This window comes from Daphnia pulex, chromosome 9, assembly GCF_021134715.1.
Source record: "Daphnia pulex isolate KAP4 chromosome 9, ASM2113471v1".
NCBI lineage: Eukaryota > Metazoa > Arthropoda > Branchiopoda > Diplostraca > Daphniidae > Daphnia > Daphnia pulex.
In genome coordinates this window covers 7,361,156-7,384,509 of record NC_060025.1, presented here as the reverse complement: position 1 = coordinate 7,384,509, position 23,354 = coordinate 7,361,156, and the positions used below count along the sequence as shown (strand labels likewise).

The window sequence follows — 23,354 nt, the reverse complement described above, 5'->3', positions numbered from 1 at the left end:
GGACGAACAGAAAACAAAAAGAAATTTGCACGAAAAAGAAAATCAATCAAAATTTAATGCGGTGCGCTATTAAAGCCTAGAGGCAAACAAAAAACCAAAAGTCGTACTATATTATATGAATTACACATAATTACGCTGGGCTTGGATATTATATTTCGTATACATTTTAAATGTGCGGCTGTTTTATTTGATTTTGATTTTTTTCCTTTTTCATTATCATCTTTCGTGTCTCTCTACTATCTGTCTTTACTCTCTTCGCGATTTTTCTAGTCACCGGATACGCAAAGGTGGCAAAACGACTACCTTCAGGGTACCGGATGCGAAATGTATACGGAATCCTTGTCTCCCTCCTTTGCTGGCATGATATTTCCTGAAGCTTCCGAGTAAGTCCGTCGGCCAGCAAAGAGTTGTTTTTCCTTGAAAAAAAAGCATTTTCTTTCTTTTTTTTTTCTTTCTTTTTTTTTCTTTCTTTCTTAACTTGATTGAGGGTCGATTTCTAATAAATACCTTCCGTCCCAACTCTTCTGATAACCTCTGATACATGGATATGCATACAAAACCTCTTGAACCTTGTATTTCCGATTTTTTCGATAGCCTTTTCATCTTTTTTCTTCACTTTTTCTCTCAATTTAAATTTTCTAGAAGGTCTGGCAACTCCTTAAATAAACCAAAACACAATTTGAAAATCCCGCAAAAAAATAAATAAATAAAATGCGCTTCTTTTTTTAAACCTGAAATAAAAAATTGATTTGAATGAAATATAAATTTCAAAAGAGTTGCCAAACCCGATTTTGCATTGCGTAGTGACGCACTCAAAAAGAAAACTCAACTAACTAAAAAAAAAAACCCAAACAACAAAACAACAAAATCAACAAAACAAAAAGTAGTTTCGGTAGAGGCGTGGATTTTCCTTTTCTATTTCTCTCTTGATCTAAATCTTCTTCTTCTTCTTTTTTTCCAATCATATAGTTTCAGTTGTTGAAAGACAGGATACTTGTTTCTTTCTTCTACTACTATACAGACGCAATGAATAACGCAAACGAATTCGAGGCAAAACCAGAGCCGCTTAAATCTTTGTGCCGCTCTCGAATCTATAACGACCGACTATTTTTATACGTACACACAACCACAAAATGATTGATGATATTTTTAGAGACTTATGCATGGCCCCATATACACGGCGGTATATATCATTGACTGGATTTGAGCCGGAGAAAGCGGTGGATGTGCTGTGTGTGTGTGTGTTAGCTGGGAAAATCTGGATGTCTATTATTCTAATAGACAATTCTGCTGGAATCCTGTGCATGGCTAATTTTCAGATGTTTGCATAACGCACTCTATCTTATTGCTTGCTTTTGAATATAACGATCTCTTGACGTATCTCTTTAGTAATAAGAGTGTGTGTGTGGGTGGGGTAAGGGGGGGATAACGTTGCATGATTCAAGATCGGAATGACGGAGGGGGGTTATTCGAAGCCTGCTCTTCTACTTTCATATAATCTACCAGTATCAATATAATCTCTAAACGGATTTCTTTTTCTTAAGAAAAGAAATGTCTTTTTTTTTTTTGTCTTTTTCTTCATTGATTTGCATGTGGCATTTGCAGCAGTTGAAAATCTGATGTAGACAAACGACGACAAGTAGGAAAAGATATATCAGCACCAAACCCCACACTCTCCCTTCGGACCCGATTCTTATTTACCCCACTCTCTGACCTCCTCTATCCACCTTTTTCACCCAATTCTAAAAAAAAAAAAATCCCAAGAGGTTTAATCAATTACAATTTATTTGATTTGATTTTTTTTTTTCAAGGTGCAAATTTTCTCGGGAAGGGTTTATTGATTCCTCCTTTTCTCTTTTGTTTGTTTGCATTCCGTTATTCCGCTCCGACGCGCTAACGGAAACAGATTGTGCTTCACCAAGCTCAAGCTGCTGTTGCTGGCCATCGAACTCAAGTCCGAGGACGGACTCGATTCCAAGATATCCATCAATCCCCGCGGAGCCAAGATCTCCTCAAACACCCAAGGATTCTTTATCGCCCAGTCGGCCGACGAAGTTAAACGGTAAACATGTTTTCAAAAATTCGATTATTTGGCGCCTTTTTTTAAACTTTCCTTTTTTTTTTGTTTCATGTGTATGCAGAGCCTGGTTCTACTGTAAAGCCTGCCACGAAGACATCAAAGACGAAACACTCATCAAGAAGTGCAAGTGCAAGAACTGTAAGTTGAACTTTCAAACACTTGACTATTTTTTTATTATTATTATTATCTATCGAATGATGTGACCTCAATAGACCTCCCCGTCCAACCCCCCGGACCCCATCTATACCCTCCCATTGTCAGACTTATATTTTGGAAACATAGTTTGGCACTTTTACACAGTGACACACCACAAGAATTGAAATACGCTGACACTTTACAATCAGTCACACACACAATCACAATAAAAATAGCCGCCCATTTTTTTTTTTATTATTTAAAAACAATTTTGACAATTTTTTTTGTGAGAGTAGACAAAAAACCAAAAACCAAAAATTTCAATTTCAATTTAAATCAAAAAAAAAGAAAAGAAAAAAGTTTTGATTCATTTTTCCAAACGGTTTATTGTACGTTTTGGTACATTTCCGACTGCTTTGTTGATCAATAGATGTGGGCTTTATGATGGTTCAGTCGGGACTATTCGGATTAACGTCCCAGAATCAAGAATCAAACGGTAATTAGATTGATTTGAGTAGCTTTTCTTGTATCGAGTATGAATCCAGACAAAGATGTTGATGCTTTCTTCGTCGTGCCGGTCTCCACCTTTTTTTTCGAAAGGGCGGGGCCAGACGTAGGACAATTTTATTATTTTGTCATTTTATTTAAAATTTTTTTATTTAAATTTTACGTTTGTTTTATATCTATTTTCGTAAATAATACGCGGTATTATTATTTTGGTTGTGGTTATATTCAATTTCCGTTCGTTTTGTCCACTTCCGCGTATTACAAAATATCGCCTATATAAATAATATCGATCGTCCAATAACCAAAGCAGTCCAAACACGCCAAACTTAATTTCAATCATAGAAAAAAAAAAGAAAATTCAAATCTATACAAAACACACGCTTGCCTTTATTTTAATCAAAATAAAAGAAAAAAAACATGTAAATAATATTACACGCCATTTCGTGATGAACAAGGCAGTCTGTGTTCAATGTACAGTAATATTTTTTTTCGAAATTTATTATTACTATTATTTTTTAATTTGATTAAAAAAAAAACAAAAAAAATTTTTCTTTAATATGTAAGCGCATTTGATATCGTCTGACCGTCTGTCTTCTTACTCATATAGTCTCATTGTTATTTATTTGTTTCGTATCGCGTTTCATTGCTGATTTCTCATCCTGCCTCTTCATCCTTTTCTCATTCGCTGCGGCTAAACCAAACAAAAAAATATACAAAAAAAAAAAAAAAAAACACGCACACCAATAAAACAAACAAACCAAAAAAACAAAACGAAAAATATGCAGTGGCCGTCTTCCGGAAAGGTGTTCGTGCTGTACAAGTCATCGGTCGCGCAAGTACGTTTTCAAACACTAGCACCAGTTTTGTGTGTAGCTCTTTGTCGAGTTGCCTAATTAATTAATTAATTATCGTGTAATAATAATTAGGGTAATATCATATGTTATCTAATCGGTTGAGTGAAAATAAGAGTTAATTCTAGTTATATTATATAAAGATCATTTTATTGATAATTCAGAGTCTGGGTCGTCCGCAGCAATGACCCAGACTCATCTTGTATTTGATAATTCATAGTCCGCTCCATATGATTTCATTTACAAATTTGACTGACTCGATAAAATCCTGAAAAAATCTTCTATATTCAAAATGGAAAGGAACTTTTTAAAACAAACCTCCAATTCTGTTGATATTTTCTATCATATCCAACAAGAGAGCTTTGTCTGTGCTTCTGGTGTTGTTGTTTCGCGCTAGCTTATCATTATATCATTGGACACCTCTTATTATCCATTTGAAAAACATATTACGGCTATTTGATATACCAGACTCGTCTATGATTGTTGTATTTCTATACCCTTGTATTATTACTTATCTATTTTGGCAACTGGAGGCCGTATACCGTCGTTCAATATCTCGTCGTCTCTTTGACTGTACTATCTGTGGTGTCTTCACTGTGGTCCTAATTGTCCAATTTTTTGTGTTTTTCTTTTTTCTTTTTCTTCTTTTTTTTTTGGCTTTTCCCTACTTCGGCCACCTCTGATCACGACCCCTCTTCTATATCTACATCTTTTCTCTCTTTTTCTTTTTCATTCCAATCTATCCCCCCTCTTTCTCTCTCGTCTTGTGGCTTTTCTCCATCACTCTTCGTTTAGGTGCGGATTACTCCATCTGCGACAGTAAGTGACACCTTCTCTTTCCCTCTCTTTTCATCTTTTTTTTCCTAACATTTTACCTGTTTGACACACAATAGAAGAAGCCAAGTTTCTTATAACAATGTCGAGCATGACGCAATAGGCATTATTATATTTCCTCTCCCCACCCCACACTCACGCCCCCATCCGACCTTCGATTTTGTCGATTTTTGGGTTGTTTCTTTTCTTTCTTGCCCCTTACCCCCTTCTTTTCGCCTCGTCCTTTCGTCCCTTCGTTTCTGAGAAAAAACCGAAATTTTGTGTTTTACGTAACCAAAGTATTTTTTTTTAAACAGTCAATTATGTGTAGATTATTATTATTATTCCAGTAACGGGACACTTGGAGGCACTCAGTATTCTATTAATTAACTACCAGTGTGTTGAATAACTGTTTTGAATTGACCTGATTGATGTCTCTGTGAATTTTGAAAGAACAAAATTCGTGACATATTTAACGGCAATCGTGAATTGCGCTTTTTTAGAGAACCTGCGGCCGAGTTGCTTTTCCGTTCAGTGTCTAGTAGGTTCTTGGAGAGAGACAACCACTGGCATGCGCTGTAATATCTGTGTGTGTGTGTACCGTATTATTATCTAACTCTTATTTAGATTATCTAAGCCACCCCCCAAAAAAACAAAAACAAGCTGAGTTGCTGCTGCTGCATTTTAAATCATTTTGATTTTGATTTTGATTCTTTCAATTTGAGTTTGAACCCCACGAAAATCTGAATTACGTCTCATCATTTAAAAATCCGATGATGAGCGCACTAATTGAATTATTACATTTTAGTTTTGGTTTCCTTTTTCTTCTTCTGTGTGTTGTCTCACAGATTTATATATTCTACTAGTTCCATTCCGTTTTGTTTTTCTCTTCTCTTACTAAGAGACTGTAGTCCTACACAAAATTGCTAATGTGTCTCGTGCTGCGTGTGTGATGTGTGTCCGTGTGTGTGTGGATTTGTGTTGCAAATCCTAGCGCGCGCGCTCCGATCGGACTTATTTTTTTAGAAGCGAGCAAACTAGGCTAGCTCTTTGTTTTTCATTATATACTTGCAGATGACCATGTGACTCCTCAGTTTACGCCTCCAGAGTTGCCAAAGCGGGTGCATGTCAGAGGTATTTACACCCAAAACAAAAACTAACAACCCACAAAACTCGTTTTTTCTCAGTTGATTTTTCTCTTTTGATTCAACAAAAAGAAAGAAAGAAAAACTAGAAGACGATCTATCTAGAAACTGTTCTCTTATTTCTCCATTCTACTACTTACTACTTACTACTACTATCATTGACATTAGCCGTGTGCGTTTTTAATTCTTGTCTGACGTCGTCAAAGCTGACAGACTTTTCGGTTGTTTCGATCTGATTACCTTTTTGGAATTTGTGTTTTTATCTTTTGGATCATTTTCTTTTTTTTAAATTAACATTGCTGCAAAATACTGACTATAGAAAAAACCAACGTTATGATTTGTTATGACTCTATTAGAGCTGCATTTTGTCATCATTATTATAACGCCTCAATAGAAATTTGAAATCTTTTCCATCATCATCATTATTATTATTATCATTATTATACTCTGTAGCGTTTTTCATTTCCATTCTATTCAGTCCGGCTCGTGATGAGATTTTCAATTTTAGATTTCATTCCATTTTTGATTTACTTTTGGGATGGGGATATTGTCTGAATGGGAGCTCTCGTTTGTAACTCTTTGATATTTTTTGTGTTTTTTTTTCTTCTTTTTTTCTCCCCCCTCTTTCCCACATTGCAGGTGAATTGTTGCGGGATGACGATCCACGATGTAAGTACCCCCCTTAAAACACTCGGCCAGTTATTAATGACGCGTGTTGTTTTGTTTGGCCAGTGATAAGCTTCACCGGAAACGAAACATTCCGCGTATAAGTTTCTTTTTTTTATTTTCTCTTCTCACTTTGCTGATCAATTACGTGCGGTTCATTTGAGCGTGAGCAGCCCGGCTTAACCGACTTTTATTTTTATTTCTTTGTATTGTTCTGATTGGCCGGCCCAGCTCCGCTGCACAATCAACACAACGCAGCCACTACGCCGCTGTTATCGGCCGTCAACAAGACCCACAGCAGCACCAACAGGGCCATGAACAAGCTGACGGGCAACTCGTCGTCCGCCCGCGCCGCCATCGACGGCGGCCATTCCCCGTCGCCCGATTTCAACATAAGGTACGAAACGAGTTCAATTTATTTGCACCCTAAAAACTCTTAATCAATTATAACGCCCACGGGTTTATCACTATATACAGCCGCTTAATTAAAATATCAATTAACCTTATGCGAATTGTATTTTACTCCCGTATTTTCAAATCGTTGATTGCGCTAATTAAAACGAGATAATATAGTTTAAGATCACATTTGGCACTTCCAATGGGTGATTTTGTAACAACAAAACATGCAATTGCACAACACAACAAACAAACACAAATTCTTGTATGACTTTTTACAGGTCCAAGGAGGACAGTTCCTATGCTGGTTATCACCTATCATATGAAGTGAAAAAACTCATGTACGCGTCCATTTCCCAAATCATCTACTCGCTATTGACTTCGTCTCTTTTGCTCTTTCATTCGGAATGAATGTCGTCTATTTATTTGATATCCGTGTTCTCTCTATTCTCCGTTGGTTTACGTTTCGTTCGGAATTTGTACTTTTCACTTTATACTTATTTTTAATTCGTCGCCGCTATTCAGCACCACATTTTATTAGATCGACGAAACATTTTTATTTTTTCACATTTTTCAATTTAATTTCGGCTCGTTTTCGGTTTCGGTCGATCCATTTTCTCAAAGTCTCTAAACAGACGGAAGGAAGTTGACTTCCGAGTAGAGATGAGGCAACTTTTTTGTGTGTCTTATTTCCTGCCTGTCGTTCGCTTTCGTTCAGCTTTTTTTTATTACGTTCGGTTCTGTTAGGTTTCTCCTTTTTGTGTATACACATTTTCTTTTTTTTTTTTCTTCTTTTGATTTCAAAACTTTTGATATAATTTAATCATTTGGTTTTAACCGTCGCAGGCCGACCAGTCGAGGATCCGCCGGCAACGGGTCACACAACACGGGCATCGCCGACGACCAAGCCCGCGATTTCGATTTTGAAAAGACGGAAATGAAATACGATTCGACGGGAATGTTTCACTGGTCGCCAGCTCGCTCCCTGGAAGATTGCATACTGGTATGTGTCTTAACTGTTTTTTGTTTTGTTTTTTGAATTCACAACAATGGCTGCTATGGTCAAACTTGTATTCTTATTCTTTGGAATTTTTTATTCAGGATCGCAATCAAGCGGCCATGACGGTGCTGAACGGTCACGTCGTCGTCTGCCTCTTTGCCGACCCGGACTCGCCGTTGATCGGATTGCGCAATCTGGTCATGCCTCTGCGGGCCTCCAACTTCCATTACCACGAGCTGAAGCATGTGGTCATCGTCGGCTCCGTCGACTACATCCGACGCGAATGGAAAATGCTTCAAAACCTGCCCAAAATTTCAGTGCTCAATGTACGTCTTTTGAAAATGGCGGGCTTTTTTTCAAAATCTTTTCAAATTTTTCAAATTCTCTCAAATTGCAGGGATCACCGCTGAGTCGAGCCGACTTGCGGGCCGTCAACGTCAACTTGTGCGACATGTGCGTCATCCTGTCGGCCAAAGTGCCCAGCAACGATGATCCCACCCTGGCCGACAAGGAGGCCATCTTGGCATCGCTCAACATCAAAGCCATGACATTCGACGACACCATCGGCGTTCTATCGCACAGTATGACCACATCATCATTTCATTTTATTTATTTTATATTTTTTTCACGCGGGACTCATTTGATTTGTTTGCCCGCAGGTAATAGCGGCCGGGAAGCGCTGACGCCCATTGGCAGTCCCATCGTTCTCCAGCGGAGAGGATCTGTCTACGGCGCGAACGTTCCCATGATCACGGGTATAGTACAGATTGAATTGATTTTTAAAAATGGATAGAAATAATTCCAAAAATATGTGTTTTTTGGGGTTGTTCAATTAGAATTGGTGAATGATAGCAACGTGCAGTTTTTGGACCAAGATGACGACGACGATCCGGATACGGAGCTCTACCTCACTCAGCCATTCGCTTGCGGAACTGCGTTCGCTGTCAGCGTGCTCGACTCTCTCATGTCGACGGTAATTTTTTTTTTTAATTTTGACACTTGAATTTTCCCTTTTCATTTGATTATTTGACATATTTGTAATTTTTTGGGTTACTTTAGACCTACTTCAATCAAAATGCTCTCACGCTCATTCGGTCGCTCATCACCGGCGGGGCCACTCCCGAACTTGAGCTCATTCTAGCCGAAGGAGCCGGCCTGCGAGGTGGATACAGGTGAGTCTGCTGTCCCATCATTTGACAAATGATCATCGATAGTAATTTTATGATGCAATTTTATTGTAAAATGCAGCACGCCGGAAACACTTGGTGAACGGGACCGCTGTCGGGTGGGCCAGATCTCACTCTACGACGGACCTTTGGCCCAATACGGCGAGGGTGGCAAGTACGGCGACCTTTTCGTTGCCGCACTTCGAAACTACGGCATGTTGTGTATAGGATTGTACAGGTATAAAAAACAAACAATTTAATGAATTCGTCTAATAATATTTTAATTTGATTCGACATTGGTTGGATCCATCAGGTTTAGAGATACGAGTTCATCGGTCGATGCTTCATCCAAGCGCTACGTCGTTACCAATCCTCCTGATGATTTCACTTTACTACCCACAGATCAGGTTTATTTTATTCTTAAATAAGTAAATGAAGAGAATTGGATTCGAATTATTTGGTTTCAGGTCTTCGTCCTGATGCAGTTCGATCCCGGCCTCGAATATCAGCCCAACCGAGGAGAACAACATGGCCGCGAGGGAAACTCCTGACTCTTGCTCTGTAGCGCCCTCACCGATGGTCCTTATTCTTACATTTGAAAATAGTCAAAAATTCAATAATAATAATTAATTGCAAATTATCAGAAAAGAAACAGTTTAAAAAATAATAAGCAACACATTTTTCAAAAAAACTAAACAACACACAACGGAGCAAAACAAAAAAAAAAGATTCTCGCGGACAGCGTGCTGCGCTTCGATTGGCCTCTTTTCAAAAATTTTCTCTTTGAATATCATCCAACTTCCTTGACTCCCCTTATCGCTTCTCGATGATGGAAAAGCCTCCCCCGCCCAACAACCAGTGACTCCCGGTGAATTTCTGAGCTTAGCCCACCACCATCTTGTTGTTGTCACGACACGACACACTCCTCTTTTGATATGCAAAGAAGAAAAAAGAAGAAAAGGACCCGTTTCCTAAAGACTCAATCAAAGCCCCAAAGCGAAATGAGAGAGAGAGAGAGAAATGAAACGGGGGTTGGGTTCGTTATTAGGGATTGAAATTGACTCTATGGCGACCTCCATATATCCAACGATTGTTGAACTGTGATACCTTGTAAGAAAAAACAAAACAAAATTTAACCAAAAATGAAAAAAATAACTGGCCAAGCGCAGACTACGTACCCAGATGTTACCGCAAACAAAAAAGAACCACACCCATTCCTGGTCAAATAAGTTGCTCCTAAAAATCCCTCCCTCTAAAGTAAAAAAAAAAAATCCTGTTTGCAAGATTGCCACTATTTGGTTTCTTTTTTAAAAATTTAAACTTAACACAGTCAAACTGCAACCATTTTTGTTCTACACCAAAGAAGAAACAATTTGTTTTTTAGATTTAAATTTCATTTCGAAATTCATGGCATTGTCCCCATGTTTATTCAAACCATCGCGAGGTGCTCTACAGGCGAAAGAATTCGAATTCTTTGATTCGTTGGCATTTGTTATACCGAGCTAAAACAAAAAAAGAGGCTATACGATTTAACGACATGAAAACAAAAACAAATAACCTAATAGCCGTCTGAAGGAGTCATTCAATTGTTACGACTGTTTGACAGCTTCTTGCTGGTTCTACTAATATGCAAATACTTTGGTTTGTCTGTTTGTGTGTGAATGAAGGGTCGACTGTTGAAGAGCCAGCTCTTGATAATTATTGATGAGGGGGACAGCAAAACAAAAACAAAAATTGTTCTTTTTTTCCCCCCGTGTGTTGTTTGTTGTTGCTCTGATTGAACTGATTGACTGGGCGGACACTTTGATCCGCCGCAAATTGATTTCTCTTTTCTCCCCTCCGTGTATAATAATAATAATAATATAATAGGCGGGCAGGTTGATTTTTCTGGGCCCCTCCTGACAAAATTAGGGTTCTTTATCCGACAAAAAAGGAAAAACCTTGTACTTGGTTGTATTTTCTCTCTTTTCTATCTTTAATTATCGACCTTGTTCACACACGAAAAGCATTTCATGTTCAGAGAGATGAGGCACCGCTCGATTAAAAGTAGTCTACTCGTGCGCCGACATTAAACATAAATAGCTGCCCCCCTCGTGAAAAAGAAAAACACTAACCAAATTACGAAACACTGCTGTAGCCTCTGTATACTCTTTTGCTATTTCATTTTTCTCCGTTTGATTTTCGTGAGAGCCGAAGCAAAAAAAAAAAGGTTCCGAAAATTTCACACATTTTGATTTTCCTTTTTCGAATTTTGATTTCGAGCTATTTAAAATAGGGCGTTCCTTGTCTTGGCCATTTTCACTTAAAAAACCAAAGAAATCTATCTCTTTCTTATTACTCTATTTATTTTTCTTTCTCACTATTATCTGTCTCTATACCTGTCTGTTCTCTCTATCTCTCTTCCCTCTCTCATCATTATTTCAATAGGATTACTAATATCACATTCTCTATAGGCCCCCCGTGAAAAATCTGTTTGAAGTCTTTTGAAACCCTAATTGGCTGTGGGAAGGAAAACAAACCTTAACAAACCCTCAAAAAAGACAAATGAAAATGATACTATATTATGTATGGTGAATCACAGGCAGATAATAAGTCGTCACTGTCAATAATCTTCCAAAATTTCCTTTTTTTTTTCTTATAGCAAAGAAAAAACAAAATTTCGGTTGGGTTTTTTCTGTGTGCCGGGATCTTTTTTGTAAAAATCACCTGGCCTGTTTTTTTTTCTATTTCTATTCTATCCCTCCCTTGCGCCTCTATATCCTTCTTATATCTTTCTCTGTCATAACTTTTTATCTCTTTGAAGAAAACTGCTGCCGTATAGAGATCACACCATTCTGGGTTGGGCGAAATCCGAATCGGAACGACTAAAGGGCGCCGATGTATATATATATCTTTGGGGAGGGAATGTTCGGGGGGGAATAAACTCCCATACATACTTATTGTGTATAAAGGAGATATATATGTATGGCTACTGGCGAAATGTAGGACGACTTGTTTTCGTTATTGAGATGGTTCATCGTTATGTCATCCAATGCAAAAAACCAAACAAAAAAAGTTGCATCTCTCACTCTCTCCCTTCTCCATTGTTTTTTCATTTGACTGTCTTTTGATTTGATTTTTCTTCACACGTCACCAGGTCAGTGTTTCTTTTTAAAAAAGCCCCAAAAAATCTTACAAAAAAAAAAAACTAAAAAAAAATTCTATCTTTTTTTAATTTTAGTCTCGAATTTCTCTTTCAATTTCTATCTCTGTCTCTTTTTTCATTTTTTCTCCGTCTTTTTGAATTGATTCGTTGTTTCATTCTCTATAACTCCACCTCCCTTTTCTCCGTTCTTCATTCGACATTTTACATACAACCGAGAACGGTTTTTTTTCAAAGCACTGAAGCTACACCCACCTCCTTGCCTTATTGTTTACCGTATTTAACCGGAGAGGAAGAAAAAAAAATCAATACACATGTTCATTGCCAAAAATTTCGGAGGTACTTTGATTATTATTGCGCACGGCATCTACACAGATGAAATTATCAATGTAAATTCAAACTACTATGACAAGCGTTTGAATTTTTCCCACATCACGGATTTGCACTTCCTCAACTGTTTGAGTTGTTGGCCAGTTGAGCCCTGGCGATGCGGGACTCAAAAAAGTAATATGTTTAGCGTGTGACTCCGCAACACGGTGTCACCTGCCAGACCAGCGCGTCTCCTTTTATATATAGTAAGACATTATTAGCGATTAATAATCTCGGATATGGCTAGAAGATGAGATCTGTTCGGATGTCGCTAGAAGTGCTGCTGGTGAATCAGGTTAGTTAGACTAGGAACGAGTAAGTCTCTGCCAGTTTGAACATTTCAAGTCTCCTTTTATTACGTTGTACTAGGCCCACACGGTGGGGTGTGGATCGATTACTTGTAGTTGAACAACCAATATCTGCTGAGCAACTATTTTAACCATTCAACGATGGTTGAAACAAATCTTAAACTTGTTAAAATATTCAAGGCTTGCGAAACTAAAGCTATGTTGCTGATTTCATCCCCTTATTAAAATAGCGCACGCCTGAAGCTGATTCTATTACGTAAATAAATTTCAGGAGCACAGGTCCCCTACCCTCATTTGTTTTTTGGGGAGGGGGTATTTTTATAACAATTCAGAAAACAAATAACATTTTCCTATCAGTTATTATACTTTTGCTTAGGTAGGCCTACTTTGCTTTCTACAGGTAAAAAGGCAACAATGCTTCCCAAACTCCCAGTTCTCACGGATGTTCGTCTGCAGTGCACCAAAAGTCCAAAAGACCAAAACTGCTGTTTTTGATTTGACGTCACTCATAGCACAGAATGTTGAGTCTGCCATTAGAATATTGTTGCAAAATTTCAATCATAGTTGTTTGATTGTAGTTAGCATTTGACAAAAGAGTTCGTTCACGAAAAAGTTAGCTTTTGTTTCTCTATTGCCTACCATGTGCTGCAGCCCTTCTGACCAGAGCACATTGCTGTCACAAGAAGTGAGGCATGATTTTTTCGCCTGCATAGGATTTTCAATCTCTCCCTGCTTTAAAAAGTGAGTTGAAAATTTTTTTGTGTGCTTTTATTACGTCAAAATCATCTCACCATTTAGTTCCAATGCAACAGCAGCAAGTACAGTGTGACCGTTGAAGCTACCTCCACTTCATAAAGAATTCAATGACATAGAACAAGTACTTAATGAAGTGACATATCAAACATTAAGTGCAGTGCTATCAACATCTACAGTCTACATGAACTCAAATGTTTGTCTAAAATAAGAAGAATTCCAATCTTCAGAATTCATGGGAATTGGTATGGATTACAGTTCCACATCAGGAAACAAAACATTAATGGCGAAGAACAGGTGAAATTCTTTATTTCTCTTTTTAGACTTTCAGACTGCTGATTCATTGCTAAACTCATCTTTGCAGGAAAAAGTGTCATCCAGGAAGAAATCGGCTGTGGTGACCAAATTCTTCCCATATGTGTCACTACTCGAGCCCCCGCCAAATGAACTGTTGCTACAGCTTTTGCCAAGACGGAACTTGAAAAGCCACTTTATCACAAGCTATTCTGCTTGAGGTAGGTGACTCATATGATACAGTTAACAAACGAGAATAAGTTGCATAAAATTCAACTGCCTCTTATTTCATTTTATAAAGGCTACTAATCAATTGTATTTAGGCAACAGCAATTGCTTTATGGAACTCCACGAACAAGTTGCTGGTGAGAAATTTAAAACGATCGCCAAATGTAAGAAAGAATAATCGGCGGCTCAATTGCCTGCTATTTTAATGTAATTTTATTGGATTGGGATTAGCGAAAGTCGTGGATACAAGCCGTCAATCAAAACCTCTTGTCTACCGACCCGGATCTTCGCGTCCTCTTGATCCTGGTTGCTTGCATCCGCCCAGTTGTTTTCTCCACTCTTCTTCCCAATGCGAGAGGGTTGGGATTGTAGTTACCAAAACGTTCTGTAAGTTAACTTTGTGTCATTGCTTATGTTTAAAATCTCACCTGAATCGCTATTTTTTGGCACTGGCTTCTCCGAAAAATCGCGGACACAGTGTCTTAAGAATTTCTAATTCGATGCCGTTTCAGTCCAGCATTTGTCATTTAGCAACCCTATATTTAAAGTGGTTGTGTAGCTGGAAAATTTGTCAGTGAGACCCCGATAACCCAGTAATAGCAGTCTATTTAATTTTTGAATTATTTGCAATTTGAGTTTACAATGTCCAGACTAGAAAGCCTTTAGCGATTCTGACAGGTCGTTCCGAGTGTGTTCGGGACGTCTCATGGTCAACGCCTCGCAGACGACATTTTACTCTAATACGCAGAATTCAGGAGAAGATTCGGTCTCGTACTCGACGTTAAAGTCACGGCGCTCGTCCATCCGCCGAAAGGATAACAGAGGATCCATCAACAGCGATAGGGACCCTTTGTTGAATCTAAAATCTTAAATAACCTGATTCTTATTCACAGTTCTAAGAACCGGAATTTCATCGTTGAATGAATAATTTGAAAAACTCACGCCATTTACTAGGATCAGGTTTGAAGGGGATTTAAAGGCAAGTCATTTCCAACCATTTCTTTCAGCCCCTTTAATTAATCTTAGCGAACACGGAGAAGTTGTCAAGGGGATAACTTTGCTCAGATTTTTTGATTTTTTTCAGATTCGTTTTCAAAAATATTCTTAATTCACCTGCATTGCATTTCGGAATCGTCAGTTGCTTTAATAGTTGTTGAATCTGTTTTAAGGATGTGGTTCACTTTCGATAGGATTTTAAGCGGTAGCACTGACAGCATCATAAAGGGTAGAATTTAACTTAGATCCCATTTTCCTCCTTCAACATAAGCTCCTGCGAACGTGCCGTTCCTTCACTTTTTCGGATGTCGTTCCACCGACACACCGAAATAGACTTTTCGACAAAAACTTTTGGTTTTAAGGGCAAGTTGGCGTTTTGTTACACTGATGCACTCATTGGAGAGTGAAATAAATGTAACGCTTAGATTGTCGATGAAAAAAGAAACCGCACGGGTTTTCCCAGTTTTTCCGCGTGTTGAAGACCAGAAGTTAGAAGAAAGGAAACGGTGTATAGCGGAAAAGAATAAACTAGTCTGACGTTTTTACGATCGTCTGTGCGCCTCATATTGCGCTGTGTAAAGGATAAAACCATTAGAAAAGAAAGGAGAAAGTAATCTTTTGCAATTCGCACAGACAAGCTGATTTTCTAAGAGCGACCTGGACGTATAAAAGCAACCTGTTGAGACCATGATAAGCACAGTTGCGAATCATTCTCTTCTCCGACTAGTAGTAAAAACACTTTAACACGATGGTAAAGCAAATTTTTTATCTAAACTTTTATTCAAGCTAATTTTTTTAAATTTCTGTGTTTTACAGATTGTAAATACCTTCAAATGTATTGTGCTGTTGGGTCTGATGCTAAATCAACATGGAACTGAAGCACAACGTTAGTATTTTGATAACATTACACATATAACATGGAGCTAAAACATATTTTTTCATTATTGCTTTGAAATAAAATTCTTGCCTCGTTTTCCACGTTTTTCAGGTGGCGGTTACTCAGCTCCCCCTCAAGCATCACCATCTTCCGGCTCAATTTATGGTGGTGGGAATACTGGAACTCATTCAGGAGCTGGGTCATCTTACCAGCAACATTCGCAATCTGCTTCGCCCTACCAGCAACAAGCCCTAGTTGCTCCTCCAACCTATCAACAACCTGCTCCGTCTCACCAGCAGCAGTCCCATTCGGCTCTTTCTTATCAGCAACAAGCTCCAGCAACTTCATCGTACCAGCAGCAAGCACCAGCGGCTCCATCGTACCAACAATCTGCTCCATCGGCCTCATCTCACCAACAGCAACATCATGCTCCAGCGGCTCAGTCATATCCACAACAAGCTTCTTCATCACCATCATACCGGCCACAGGCTCCTGCAGCTCCAGCCCCGTCTTATCAACAGCAGACTCCAGCCGCTCCGTCGTACCAACAACCTGCTCCGGCAGCCCCGACCTACCAACAGCCGGCCCAAGCGGCTCAATCCTACCAGCAACAGCAAGTGCCCGTTGCTCCTCCAGTCTACCAGCAGCAACAGGCCCCATCGGTCCCATCTTATCAGCAACAATCGGCTCCAGCGGCTCCATCTTATCAACAGCAGGCTCCAGTTGCCTCTTCCTACGGCGGGGCTTCTCCTCAGGCCGGAGGAGCTTACTAGAAAAATGTAGAATATTTTACATTTCCAGTTGAACTTTAGAGCTTTATCCTCTTTATGCATCATTATATAGAGACACAGGTTTATCGTGTATGTTCGCGTAGTTGCTGTCCGCTGTGGTACGTTGTTGCAGCCTATGCTGGTGATAGATCTTTCTATCGAATTCAATTGGCCGTTCCTTGGTGCTGTGTCGTGTTACCGAAGTTGCATTATTATTTTATTAATTTGGCATTGTGTCAATGTAGTTTACCGTTCATGTGTTAAGAAGGAACAAAAAAGAAATATGGGGATATGTCAAACAAGTAATAAACATGTTTTCGGGATTGGGAAAGGAAAGTGGAGGATGTTGGAGTGGGGGATATTTCCAGTTTGTATAAAAAATCAATTATTTTATAACCCAACAAACATATCCTTACCAATTAATCTCCAAACCCCACAAACATACACCTACCAACCCTCAAATTTATACCCAAACCAAATAAATCAATGTTAAACTTGAACGATGTAATATCAATAATAAATAAAAATAAATATATTATTTGAACTAATAATTTTTATTCTTTTTGAAAAGTTGAAAAAATTCAATAAACAGAGCGTCCGGTTCAAGACGGTTTACTACTGCACGAGTTTAAACGCAACCCGCCACCACCGCTGCGGCAATGAGACAGAAAGCGATGGTTTAGTTTTGCGGAAATCTGCGTCAGTCTTTGTAACTTTACTGACGGAGATTTCCACAAAAAATTAACCATGGCTTTTTGTTTCATTGGGTAGTGGATGCATTGTTTTAACTCGCGCATGCTGTTGTAGGTTTTGTCTACGGCCCCCAGAGATAGTATCTGGACCGAGAAGAAGAGAGAAGTACGAGGCAAGTTTTTCCGGGGAGATGTAGTCATACTAGGCTTCCGGGTTAGACTCATGACCCTCCAAAAGTTTTCATCGGATCATGCGCCTTCCAAGTCCCCGTTCGACCAGAGCCCTCCCCTCCTCCTGGTTTCACAGCGGGTGAGTGACCACCGGCGGGCGTTGGTTAGTGGTTAGTTAGGGAAACGGGGCCACAGAAAAGAAGGGAGCCCAGAAATGCACTTGTAATTTAATCTAACTACACAATTTATCAGTCTTGGATTACAGCATTCTCTCGTCGGTTTTCAGTTTCACCAATGGAGTCCATGATCAGTAGCGAAGGATTACCCTGTAATAAGCAGAATGAAAATTTAATTGGATGACAATAATTTTCAATAAGATTGTAGCGACAGAAAACAATACCTGAAATCAAGAGGGCCCGTTTAAGGAAGTAAAAAGGGAGATTCAAGGGTAGCAGCCATTGAGTTAGCAAACAAGGAACCTTGTTGACTTTCTTGAAAGAACATTACTTTTCATAAAGTCTGTCATGCAAATTTTGGAACAAACAAAAAAAAAATTTAAACTGTTATCAACATGATGTCTTCTCAAAATTCTATGTAAACATAACTTATATATAATCTGTGATAACCAATAAAATAGAATCTTGGTTTTTGCCATTTTCTTTACTGAAAATACAAAATAGCAACAAACTGTTTTCACTACACTTTGAGGCAAGTCATATTATAGCAGACACAGTTTTACCTCTGTTTGCTTTTGGAAGTTTGCCGCATAGTGTTTGTTAGGAATTGAAACAATAGTATATCACTACTTGATTAATCAACTGCTTCGGAACTCAGAAGTATCAATTACTCAAGTCAAGAGAGAACCTGCAAAATAAAAGATATTGCATAACCTTTTTACAATTTGTTGCCATCAATGTGCTTGATAGGAGTAAAATAATCATATTATGGTGCTTACCTGCTTCACGTGCTTGCATTCATTCACAATTTTGGGCCATAGAGCTGATGTTTGGTAGCTGAAACAGGGGTTTATGTAAAATATTCAGGAACTAATGTGAAAACTGGTAATTTCCATAATCCATAATAATAACCTGATCGGAGAACAGAACAGACACATAATCTCGCATATAGGAATAGTAATATGTAGAGAGATGTGTGTAGGCTGTGAAGACATTAGTCCAGATCCCAGATTTGCTTGCATTTCAAATTAAAATAGCATTTGGCCTGTAATAACCGGTAAAAACAAAGAAACTGGACCAAATAACAAGGGACACTGACGAGTGACGCCACAACAAGAACAAGATCAACGAGAATTTAATTTTGACGTAAATAATGACTAATGACGTAGGCCTATTGACGTTTTGGCCTTTTGGGCAGCAAGCAGACGTAACTAAGAAGCGGCGTTGCCTATTTATGCAAAACAACAAAAACAGCCCCCGGCGCATAAGTAATTTAGTTTGTTATCACTAGGTGGCACTGTACAAGAAATAAAAGGGAGATGTGCAAGTATCATGGATAGTAAGGTTAAATCATGAATAGTAAGTACACTGGTGATCAGTGTACGATGACGTAAAAATATTGCAATTCTTTTAACTATGTTTTTATTCCTTGATCAGCATTGGCCCTTGGGTAGACGTGTGTCAAATTTATTCCTAGAGCTGCCAACGTATGATTGGAGAATCATAATTTTTTAAATTTCTAAATTGTGAGTGATGTACAAAAAAAATACAGCTATATTAGAATCCAAGCTGCAATATCTGTGTAAACTAAACAAGGACTAAAGTTGGAAAACTCGATGGCTAATTTCGATCGACATATTTCCTAAGAAATGTTTAGAAAGTGAGCAAGTCAGCAGCCGCGTTCTTGTCCCTCCTCCGCCAAAAAGTCGAGTTGAATTCCAAAGTTTCGCCTCGCTAACGGAATCTCCAGGGTGCTGGAGTAGATAGACTACATCTCTAGACTTGAAACAGAGAGAGCGGAGCCGTACAGAGACGTCTATACATTTACATAATTGGGGGGGTTGAATGACTTGAATCTATATATCTGAAATGCACGGTTGCTGTGCTCTTCTCATTCGTCTGAAAAACTTTTTACGTGAATTGAACCCATCGTCGGGACAAAAAAAAACACGGCCCTGTAGTTTTCCCGAGTATAGCGGCCTGGTATTCCGCCTTAAAGCGCGCACTTTCGGAGAACTAAAGGATGAAATACGACGACGGAATAACACACACACCCACGAAATCATCAATGACGACAGCATGTACAGACTACATCTATACGTCGACTATCATTCTAAACATTTCCAGATATTCTCTCTCCGTCCCAGTGTAAAAACATTGTCTGCATCCATTTTGTGGACGTCTAGTGGAAATCGTCGCCGTCTTTTGTGTCTGTGTATACACAAGCCTGAGCTGTCTCTTTTTTTTGTGTGTGTATGTGTTGTTCGTGTGTGCCATTTTGTTTCTTTCATTCGATCTGCTCTCCCCCCCCCCCCCATCCATCCGTAGTCTGCCGGTTGTGCTCAATGTATTCTGGCCAGTGTACAATGGGCCGAGTCTCGCGTCGCGTGAAACGGCCATGATTGGACGGACGGATGCCACCATCGGAGCCGAAGATCGGCTGATCAGCGCGATTCGAATCGGCCGATTACCGACTGTGAGTGCCTTATTGAACGATTCGGCATCTTGCTGACGCTAAAGCAAAGGCTGACGAGTGAATTGTTACAGCTGCCAGGGAGGGGGGGCCCAGCAACCGAACGTGAGCGAGGTCGTGCACCCGCGGGTCACACACCCACGCCACCCCGCCTCCTACACCCACCCAAAAAAGAAGAAGGATGGGATTATAATTACGTCAAATTCGTAACTCACGAAAAATAAAAGAAATGACGTGAAATCAAATCTAGGCGAGTATAGCGCGCTCACCTACGCACAAGGGCATCAACTTGGATTGTGCGGAGATCTTAATTGCGTCTATATCTGATATGTAATAGATCGAGACACATGGCCGCCACTTGGCAGCGGACCGTCATTTCCTCATCTGAGAGCTGCTAGCTGCTAGCCTATATCTAAGGTCGGATTCATCAAATATGGAGAGGGAATGTTTAATGCTGCTGCTGCTGCTCGACGGTTTGCGCTGAAATCAAACAGTCACGTTGCTCTTCTCTTCTCTCTTTCTCCCCCCTTTCTCCTGGACGGGAGCCTCAGCCACAGCAGCAGCGCTCAGCGTCCTCCGTCCTGAATATTTGATCAGTCAATTAAGGCTCAAAACGTTTCCAGTCGCTTCCTCCATCTCTTCCTTTTTGGGTCCCCCCTTCTCTCTCCCCTCTCTCTCTACGCTGGCTGGGGTTGTCGAGTGTAATCTGACTCATTCATTATTCACCGTCTTATACTCATCCATTATTGTTCGGATCGCGTCGAGTCATCCGACGAGTTGTGTCGTTCTTCTGCGAAATGTGTAGCTACCGAACACAAAATAAACACTGAGCATACATTTACATCCACGCAGCAATATAATATACACAAGCTTGCACACACACACACACAGCTCGCAGAGAGGGAATTGACAAGTCTTTCCATCCCATCCGGCGGAGCAAAAAAGGGGCTACCCCCCGCACACACTACACCACATGCGTGGAGATGCGCAGCTCTTTCGGATATTCCGACCTCTTAGTTGATTGATGCATCACAGTTGGCCCAGGGAAAGTGGAAGGAGTCCATCAGCGCTTTTGCCGAGAGAAAAAAAAAAGGCCAGCAGCAGCCCAAAGAAAGGGGCGGAATTGGCGGATGGTATATACACACTAGTTAAATCGCTGTTGAAAGAAATACGACGGCGACGAATGGGGAATTACGCGGGTGAAAAGAAAAGAGAGAGAGAGAGAGACGATTGATTGGCCCGTCTCTACAAAATAAAAAAGAAAAGAAGAAAAACGTACAGCAAAAACGTCAAAGAGCGCATTGATCGGCGACGGCGATCGGCTGTTGTCCACCCGGTTGTCGTCTTATTACTCCCGGGCTTTATATATATTGCCTTTGCACACACAGCCCAGCCCTTTTCCTCACTTTCTATTCTCAATTTCTCTTCTAGCTCCTATATAGGCTATATAGTGGCGTATATATATATATCCTCCTCTTCTCTCTCTCCCTCTCTTATTTCCACCCCACCCTGTTTAGATTGCGGGGTCGTGCCTCGGCTATATATAAGTTTCTTCGATCCGCTCGTTTTTCCCAGACTTGCCTTCGCTACCCAATCGTATAATTGTCGACATTTTCCTCGTCACGCAAATCTCCTATATACAGACACGTATGTATATACTGCTACTATACTATAGGTAAATGTTTGTGTGTGTATAGACGCAACAAACAAGGAGCGAGTTTCGTTTTTTTCGATGAGGTGGGAATAAAGGCAAGGTGGGAGTCGCGAGGAGAGGAGATGGCTGGTTGATTGAGCACTCAACCAAAGGTCTAGCCGACGAGAGAGCGAGCGGCAAATCAATTGACATCCTACTCGATCCGTTCAGGCGTACGGTTGCCAGTTAGCGATCAATCGAATAGAAAAATAAAAAGAGAGAAAAGAAAAGCTCGCAGAGAGACACATACAAGTCTTATTTCCTTCTCTTTGTGCGTGCATGTGTGTGTGTGTTATATAGCGCCTTGTTTGTTATTTTTTCTCCCTCTCTCTACCCCCACACCTGAGGGCTTATAATTCCATAATGGCGCAAGTTGAAGCGAGAGATCGTTTTTTTTACCAACAATAACCAAGAGGTACCGGTGCGTGGCGGCAGGTCCCCTGGTCATAAAATTTTCTAGGTGCACTTTGCTTTTATTTAGAGATTAAAGTTTAATCATTATTAAAGTTGGAAAAAAATGAACTATCTATAAATTTAAAATGTGATATGAATATAAATAAAAATATCAAAATCTATAAGTGAAACTGAAATATGGTTGTTGACTTGTTGGCAAATCATTCCAGTGGTATTGTTCCTCTAAGAAAATAAGAACGTAAAAAATCCAAACGCGAACGTTAAAATACAGACGTCCAAAGTTAAAATGATGAAACTACAACAATTAACTCTGCAGCATGAAAAGAAAATTGCAAGACCAATATGAAAATTGTTTACCATGTTTTCTAACTCAACGTGATTGTTTTCCACATAAACTTTCCACATAAACAGTTTAAACACACTGGAATGATTTGCTGACAAAAAAATTATGTTGGTTTCACAAATTAGATTACTAAATGGTTTAAAAGTAAAAAAAAAAAAAATCTCTAAAAGCAAAGAGCAATTAGGAAATTTCCACTAAGATTGTTACCAAGAAGGAAAGTTTACCAAGATGTTTTCGCACATCACACACAATTACTTTCCCGATTGACTTAAACATTTTAAAAATACTTCAGCAATAGACTAATTATTTCATATTGAATTTTATCTTACCTTTAGCTCAATTCGAGTGTCACCAATCCGTTTTTCTTCCTATCTTGAACTGCGATTCACTTAAACAACAACAAAAGCAGACGACACTTTTCTAGCTGTCAGCTGTCATTGCGAAATCGCTTAACAATAACAGATCGGGATTGTTTTTAAAATAGCAAATAGTTCGTCTCAACAAGTCACAAACCACAGAGAAGATCAAAGTTTAGATAAATACCTACGCAGATAAATAATTTTGGCAACCGAAACCACCACAGTAAGATTCTCTACAGGACCAATAGAAGCCAACGAGTGAATAATATTTGAAAAAGAATTGAAAAGAATTTTGTTTTTCTTCATCTTTTGTTTATTTATTTTATTTTCTTCTTTTTTTGGTTCCCAGCGCACGCTTCAAATTCATCGTCACAACTTTTGACTGTTTTCAACAAATCATTCGTACAACACACACGGCAAAAACACAGCAGCAGCAGCAGCGATAGAAACTTAGTTTTAGGTTTATAATAGTTATTAGCAATGAGTTCAGTTGTACACTGTTTAGTATTCAAACAAAAGAAAAAAAAACAATTTCCG

General features: G+C 39.3%; 2 protein-coding genes and 1 long non-coding RNA gene across 21 annotated transcripts in view; 2 read left to right on the top strand and 1 right to left on the bottom strand.

The window, feature by feature from the left end:
- Positions 1-12,232, top strand: part of LOC124202827 (calcium-activated potassium channel slowpoke-like) — a 37,406-nt gene extending 25,174 nt beyond the window's left edge. For 3 of the 15 annotated variants that reach the window (XM_046599285.1, XM_046599284.1, XM_046599283.1), the window contains exons 12-27: positions 271-383; positions 1,907-2,062; positions 2,142-2,218; positions 3,508-3,558; positions 4,369-4,392; positions 6,171-6,200; positions 6,429-6,594; positions 7,440-7,596; positions 7,695-7,919; positions 7,991-8,174; positions 8,253-8,348; positions 8,430-8,566; positions 8,653-8,765; positions 8,842-8,997; positions 9,073-9,166; positions 9,227-12,232. In XM_046599285.1, the coding sequence (XP_046455241.1) occupies positions 271-383; positions 1,907-2,062; positions 2,142-2,218; positions 3,508-3,558; positions 4,369-4,392; positions 6,171-6,200; positions 6,429-6,594; positions 7,440-7,596; positions 7,695-7,919; positions 7,991-8,174; positions 8,253-8,348; positions 8,430-8,566; positions 8,653-8,765; positions 8,842-8,997; positions 9,073-9,166; positions 9,227-9,310 (1,863 nt within the window). In that variant the 3' untranslated portion in view covers positions 9,311-12,232. Of the gene's footprint in view, positions 1-270; positions 384-1,906; positions 2,063-2,141; positions 2,219-2,645; positions 2,712-3,507; positions 3,559-4,368; positions 4,393-5,460; positions 5,521-6,170; positions 6,201-6,428; positions 6,595-6,874; positions 6,935-7,439; positions 7,597-7,694; positions 7,920-7,990; positions 8,175-8,252; positions 8,349-8,429; positions 8,567-8,652; positions 8,766-8,841; positions 8,998-9,072; positions 9,167-9,226 lie in introns of all 15 variants that reach the window. The other 12 variants (XM_046599277.1, XM_046599275.1, XM_046599278.1 and 9 more) reach the window with 10 other exon arrangements.
- A 792-nt stretch (positions 12,233-13,024) lies between these two features.
- Positions 13,025-17,044, top strand: LOC124202826 (altered inheritance of mitochondria protein 3-like). Of its 3 annotated transcripts, none has more exons than XM_046599268.1 (8): positions 13,025-13,319; positions 13,377-13,628; positions 13,696-13,846; positions 13,949-14,017; positions 14,085-14,240; positions 15,483-15,600; positions 15,666-15,735; positions 15,838-17,044. In XM_046599268.1, exons 6-8 carry the CDS (start codon positions 15,598-15,600, stop codon positions 16,497-16,499), a joined length of 735 nt encoding a protein of 244 aa, XP_046455224.1. In that variant the 5' UTR covers positions 13,025-13,319; positions 13,377-13,628; positions 13,696-13,846; positions 13,949-14,017; positions 14,085-14,240; positions 15,483-15,597; the 3' UTR covers positions 16,500-17,044. The 3 variants fall into 3 exon arrangements, with proteins under 3 accessions (XP_046455224.1, XP_046455225.1, XP_046455226.1); XM_046599269.1 differs by lacking the exon at positions 13,025-13,319 and having other exon boundaries at positions 13,327-13,628; positions 15,838-16,505; positions 16,570-17,044; XM_046599270.1 differs by lacking the exon at positions 13,025-13,319 and having other exon boundaries at positions 13,327-13,576; positions 13,655-13,846.
- A 588-nt stretch (positions 17,045-17,632) lies between these two features.
- LOC124202825 lies at positions 17,633-22,871 on the bottom strand. 3 transcript variants are annotated; one of them, XR_006878348.1, is made up of 5 exons: positions 22,788-22,871; positions 18,315-18,580; positions 18,099-18,223; positions 17,760-17,878; positions 17,633-17,685 (listed from the first exon to the last, which is right to left on the bottom strand). It is a non-coding gene; the product is annotated as an uncharacterized LOC124202825 (long non-coding RNA). The 3 variants fall into 3 exon arrangements; XR_006878346.1 differs by lacking the exon at positions 22,788-22,871 and having other exon boundaries at positions 18,315-22,760; XR_006878347.1 differs by lacking the exons at positions 17,760-17,878; positions 22,788-22,871 and having other exon boundaries at positions 17,643-17,685; positions 18,315-22,760.
- Between the last annotated feature and the right edge of the window lie 483 nt (positions 22,872-23,354).

Excerpts from the sequence above, each read along its gene's own strand:
- LOC124202826 (XM_046599268.1), top strand. Across the intron at positions 15,736-15,837 it reads ACATGGAACTGAAGCACAAC|GTGGCGGTTACTCAGCTCCC; the intron begins GTTAGTATTTTG and ends CACGTTTTTCAG.